Below are 6000 nucleotides of genomic sequence, written 5' to 3' on the forward strand. Positions count from 1 at the left end.
TTGTATGGCATTGAAGCTTGCCTGGAGGGTTGTTAACACAGTGTCCAAAGAAGGGCCGGAAGTATACAGAATGGTGTCGTCTGCATAGAGGTGGATCAGAGACTCACCAGCAGCAAAAGCGACCTCATTGATGTATACAGAGAAGAGAGTCGGTCCAAGAATTGAACCCTGTGGCACCCCCATAGAGACTGCCAGAGGTCCGGACAGCAGACCCTCCGATTTGACACACTGAACTCTATCAGAGAAGTAGTTGGTGAACCAGGCGAGGCAATCATTTGAGAAACCAAGGCTGTCGAGTCTGCCGATGAGGATGTGGTGATTGACAGAGTCGAAAGCCTTGGCCAGATCAATGAATATGGCTGCACAGTAATGTTTCTTATCGATGGCGGTTAAGATATCATTTAGGACCTTGAGCGTGGCTGAGGTGCACCCATGACCAGCTCTGAAACCAGATTGCATAGCAGAGAAGGTATGGTTCGAAAAGATTCGAAATGGTCGGTAATCTGTTTGTTGACTTGGCTTTCGAAGACCTTAGAAAGGCATGGTAGGATAAATATAGGTCTGTAGCAGTTTGGGTCAAGATTGTCCACCCCTTTGAAGAGGGGGATGACCGCAGCTGCTTTCCAATCTTTGGGAATCTCAGACGACACGAAAGAGAGGTTGAAAAGGCTAGTAATAGGGGTGGCAACAATTTCGGCAGATAATTTTAGAAAGAAAGGGTCCAGATTGTCTAGCCCGGCTGATTTGTAGGGGTCCAGATTTTGCAGCTCTTTCTGAACATCAGCTGAATGGATTTGGGAGAAGGAGAAATGGGGAAGGCTTGGGCGAGTTGCTGTTGGGGGTGCAGTGCTGTTGACCGGGGTAGGAGTAGCCAGGTGGAAAGCATGGCCAGCCGTAGAAAAATGCTTATTGAAATTCTCAATTATGGTGGATTTATCAGTGGTGACAGTGTTTCCTATCTTCAGTGCAGTGGGCAGCTGGGAGGAGGTGTTCTTATTCTCCATGGACTTTACAGTGTCCCAGAACTTTTTTGAGTTAGTGTTGCAGGAAGCAAATTTCTGCTTGAAAAAGCTAGCCTTGGCTTTTCTAACTGCCTGTGTATAATGGTTTCTAGCTTCCCTGAAAAGCTGCATATCACGGGGGCTCTTCGATGCTAATGCAGAACGCCATAGCATGTTTTTGTGTTGGTTAAGGGCAGTCAGGTCTGGGGAGAACCAATGGCTATATCTGTTCCTGGTTCTAAATTTCTTGAATGGGGCATGTTTATTTAAGATGGTTAGGAAGGCATTTATAAAAAATATCCAGGCATCCTCTACTGATGGGATGAGATCAATATCCTTCCAGGATACCCCGGCCAGGTCGATTAGAAAGGCCTGCTCACTGAAGTGTTTCAGGGAGCGTTTTACAGTGATGAGTGGAGGTCGTTTGACCGCTGACCCATTACGGATGCAGGCAATGAGGCAGTGATCGCTGAGATCTTGGTTGAAGACAGCAGAGGTGTATTTAGAGGGGAAGTTGGTTAGGATGATATCTATGAGGGTGCCTGTGTTTAAGGCTTTGGGGAGGTACCTGGTAGGTTCATTGATAATTTGTGTGAGATTGAGGGCATCAAGTTTAGATTGTAGGATGGCTGGGGTGTTAAGCATGTTCCAGTTTAGGTCGCCTAGCAGCACGAGCTCTGAAGATAGATGGGGGGCAATCAGTTCACATATGGTGTCCAGAGCACAGCTGGGGGCAGAGGGTGGTCTATAGCAGGTGGCAACGGTGAGAGACTTGTTTTTAGAGAGGTGGATTTTTAAAAGTAGAAGTTCAAATTGTTTGGGTACAGACCTGGATAGTAGGACAGAACTCTGCAGGCTATATTTGCAGTAGATTGCAACACCGCCCCCTTTGGCAGTTCTATCTTGTCTGAAAATGTTGTAGTTTGGAATTAAAATTTCTGAATTTTTGGTGGTCTTCCTAAGCCAGGATTCAGACACAGCTAGAACATCCGGGTTGGCAGAGTGTGCTAAAGCAGTGAATAGAACAAACTTAGGGAGGAGGCTTCTAATGTTAACATGCATGAAACCAAGGCTATTACGGTTACGGAAGTCGTCAAAAGAGAGCGCCTGGGGAATAGGAGTGGAGCTAGGCACTGCAGGGCCTGGATTCACCTCTACATCGCCAGAGGAACATAGGAGGAGTAGAATAAACTAAAAGCAATAAGTGTGGCTAAAAGCAATAAGAATTGGTCGTCTGGAACAGAGAGTAAAAGGAGGTTTCTGGGGGCGATAAAATAGCATCAAGGTATAATGTACAGACAGAGGTATGGTAGGATGTGAATACAGTGGAGGTAAACCTAGGTATTGAGTGATGAAGAGAGAGATATTGTCTCTAGAAACATCATTGAAACCAGGAGATGTCATTGCATGTGTGGGTGGTGGAACTAATAGGTTGGATAAGGTATAGTGAGCAGGACTAGAGGCTCTACAGTGAAATAAGCCAATAAACACTAACCAGAACAGCAATGGACAAGACATATTGACATTAAGGAGAGGCATGCTTAGTCGAGTGATCAAAAGGGTCCAGTGAGTGGAGAGGTTGGTTGGGGGTCACGGCGATTTAGACAGCTAGACAGGCCATCGGTAGCAAGCTAGCATAGGATGGAGGTCTGTTGTTAGCCACCTCTTGCATTCCGTCAGTAGATTAGTGGGGTTCCGTGTGGTAGAGGGGATTAATCCAAATCACACAACATCAACAAAAATAAAAACAATAGATATAGTTATAGAGGCCCAAGAATAAAACATAATAATAATAAAAATAAATAAATTGTCCGATTGTCTATTCAGATAGCAGCCGGTAAGACAGCTAACGGTTAGCAGGCCGCAGATGGGCGTTCAGGTAACGTTGCGACGGAGGAGCCAGCCGGATCTCCTTCGGGTAGATAACGTCGGCAGACCAGTTGTGAAGGCCCGGTGGGGCTCCGCGTAGGCAGTAAAATGGGTCCGGATAGGTGACTGCAGCCCAGGAGTGATTGATGGAACTCAGGAGTGATTGACGTAGCTGGCTAGCTCCGGAATAATTGATGTTTGCTCCGGAATCGACAAAAGCCGATAGTCACACGGATAGCAGCTAGCTAGCTGTGAGATCCGGGTATGAATGTCCAGAGAGCAGTTGAAATCCAGGGACATGGAGAGAAAAATTGGTCCGGTATGTTCCGTTCCGAGCCGCGCTGCGCCGTACAAAACTGGCGATAGATTTTCGAGCTAAAGGATAGCTGATGACCACAAACCGTGGTTAGCTGAATACTAACGATTTGCCAGTAAAGAAGCTAACTAGCTTCTGAACTAGCTTCTGATTAGCTTCTGGATTAGCTTCTGGGCTAGCTCCTGGCTAGCTTCTGGCTAGTTTCAGGCTAGCTTCTTGGAGTTTCTGGCTAGCTTCTTGGAGGATTACAGATTTGAGGTAAATAATACTTTTTAATAAATATAAATTGGTGAGGCGGGTTGCAGGAGAGTGTTTTGAAGATGAGTTGATGGAAAATAAAAATAAAATGTACGTGAAAAAAGTTGTAAATATATATATATACAGGACACGACAAGACGAGGACAAAAGACGTCTGAACTGCTATGCCATCTTGGTTGGGATACCAGGTGAGGAAAATTAACTACCAGGTAGAAACAAAAAACAGAAGTGTTTTGGCCCTCCAAGACCAGAATTGGGCAGCCCTGGTCTAGAAAGTAACCTGGTTGTAATCGGGTGATATGATGTCTTCTCAACCAGAACACCATTTTAGTACCAGAAGATGATGTCATTATGAAGCTGGACAGAATAGCCATGACATCAACTCCCATTCATTGAACTGTTTTCACACTCCTCAGTTAAGATTGTGCCGCTCTACTCCCACACTTCTCACATTCCAGTCCTATCTTTCAGTGGAGGGAAATAAGATCATTAACCTGCAGTCAAGGAGGAAGTGGAGAACAAAAGTCACTTTCTCTGGCAGAGCACACACATGAGCAGACCAAGTCCTTCAACAACCTAATAAACCCACTTGCACACCCACAGTTCCCACCTGCCCACCCCCTGCCAATACTTTCCATGGCATTGCTATCACCTGTTGGGAAACTCCAGCCAGCGCACTACTTAAGGAGCTCCAAATCCCAGTCAGAAAACACTCTCTCTCAACTCTATTGAAAAACACTTTCTCTCTCGCCCCCTTTCTCAGCATCTCTGTGGGACCCATCTGAAGATTAGGATGATAAGCTATAGAGTCTGTGTCCTGGCTGCTCTGTTCTCTCTCCTCATCATCACCCTCATTCCCACCACACAATCAGGTGAGTGCCAACACACACATGCTATATATGCACATGAACCTTAGTACAAATACATGCACTCAAGGTCTCGTGCTGACACACAGAAAAAAAATGCATGTGTTTGTGTGTAGCAGACTGCTGTCTGAAGTTCACTCAGCGTCCGGTGCACTGCCGATGGCTGAAAGGCTACACCTTCCAAGACATTACTTCCTCATGTGACCTCAACGCTGTCATGTGAGTCGTCCTCCAATCACATCCTAGCACATTGTGTGTAGAATAATGGCTGGTATTTCCTTGATTCCTCTTATCTTCTCCTTCTCCAATGCATTCGGAAGCAAGGAGAGAGGATTTGGGGAAAGACAATTGACATTCAGTCACTGTGGTGTGTAATGTGCATTGACATTGTACTGTGTTGTGGCAGCTTCCAGAATCGAAGGAACAAGTTTGTGTGTGCCGACCCCTCTCAAGACTGGACCAAGAGGGTACAACGCTGTCTGCGGTGAGTACACTTGTGTACGTGTAGGCATGTAAGCGTTGAAAAAAGTTGTGTGTATCCTTGTCTAACTCGTGTGTGTGTGTGTGTGTGTGTGTGTGTGTGTGTGTGTGTGTGTGTGTGTGTGTGTGTGTGTGTGTGTGTGTGTGTGTGTGTGTGTGTGTGTGTGTGTGTGTGTGTGTGTGTGTGTGTGTGTTTTGTTCATAGCAAGCGTCAGGAGAAGAAATCCCAACTGAAGAAAAGGGTCTGAACTCATGTTGCCATGGAGAGGGCTTTCATTACAGAACACCATGTAATACATTATTGATATTATGTTATATTTTACTGAGACAAACAGCAATATATTTCAATATACAGAGAGATTCATGAAGGTTAAGATGTTTAAATAATTGAATATAAGTGAATATTTTGCATCATCTCAGTTTGTGTATAATAACTGTATTTATCATCATTGTTGTTCTGTTTTATAAACAGCAGGTGTAGTATTTCTGATACGCATGTAGAAACATTAAAACATAGTTTTCACACAGAGTACCACAAAATATTTTTGTGTTGATGTTTCATATCCTCTCTCCAATTGAAGCCAGAGAAAACCTTTTTAACTTTGTATTTCCAAAGTGTCCAAATCTCTATATGAGTTTTACTGAAGTGTACATACTTTAAGCTCAAAGCTATGAAATAGATAATAAAATGGGTATTTGAAATACTGTGTGTTCTACTCTTATTGTGTACTAGGCTACCTCTTAATGTGTACTAGGCTACCGGTATGTGACAACAGTATAAAGCTAAAAATGCCATTATCATCCACACAAAACATTTAAGAGTGTAGGAAGGGATATCAAACACAGACACATGCATGAATAGGCCTATCAATGGTATGCTTATTTTTGCTTCCTTGTGTCCTTTAAAAAAATGTATTTGCTTCCTTGTGTCCTTGTTCACATATCTACGATCTACAGCAGTCACTTTAGAGGGCTTGTAGTTGCGTCACAAATCACCTAGCAACCGCACCAAGCGCCATGTCGGAAGACCGAAGTCCTCCAATCGCCCACCTGGCTGGATGCGTTTAGCTACCACCGGAAACTTAGGGAAGATTGACCATTATTTAGTTTTTCTAAAGATCCAGAAAACGGAGGAAGTGGAAGAACCTATTCATCTAAGTAAATAAGTTAAATGATCAAAAAAGATGTATTATTAACTAGCTTGCTACAG

At 44.1% G+C, this 6000-nt stretch overlaps 1 protein-coding gene across 2 annotated transcripts; it reads left to right on the forward strand.

Annotated features, from left to right (window-relative positions):
* Positions 1-4139: 4139 nt before the first annotated feature.
* ccl20b (chemokine (C-C motif) ligand 20b) lies at positions 4140-5492 on the forward strand. Of its 2 annotated transcripts, none has more exons than XM_024376527.1 (4): positions 4140-4316; positions 4430-4529; positions 4717-4794; positions 4996-5492. In XM_024376527.1, the coding sequence occupies exons 1-4, from the start codon at positions 4238-4240 to the stop codon at positions 5036-5038; spliced, it is 300 nt and encodes a 99-aa protein (XP_024232295.1). In that variant the 5' UTR covers positions 4140-4237; the 3' UTR covers positions 5039-5492. The 2 variants fall into 2 exon arrangements, with proteins under 2 accessions (XP_024232295.1, XP_024232294.1); XM_024376526.2 differs by having other exon boundaries at positions 4141-4316; positions 4427-4529.
* Positions 5493-6000: the final 508 nt, after the last annotated feature.

This window comes from Oncorhynchus tshawytscha, linkage group LG16, assembly GCF_018296145.1.
Source record: "Oncorhynchus tshawytscha isolate Ot180627B linkage group LG16, Otsh_v2.0, whole genome shotgun sequence".
NCBI lineage: Eukaryota > Metazoa > Chordata > Actinopteri > Salmoniformes > Salmonidae > Oncorhynchus > Oncorhynchus tshawytscha.

What these genes read in the sequence shown, in the direction of transcription:
- ccl20b (XM_024376526.2), top strand. Translation starts at nt 4,238, where the DNA reads ATGATAAGCTATAGAGTCTGTGTCCTGGCTGCTCTGTTCTCTCTCCTC. An exon ending in TGTGACCTCAACGCTGTCAT is followed by an intron (nt 4,530 to 4,716) that starts GTGAGTCGTCCT and finishes GTGTTGTGGCAG; the next exon opens with CTTCCAGAATCGAAGGAACA. An exon ending in AGGGTACAACGCTGTCTGCG is followed by an intron (nt 4,795 to 4,995) that starts GTGAGTACACTT and finishes TTTTGTTCATAG; the next exon opens with CAAGCGTCAGGAGAAGAAAT.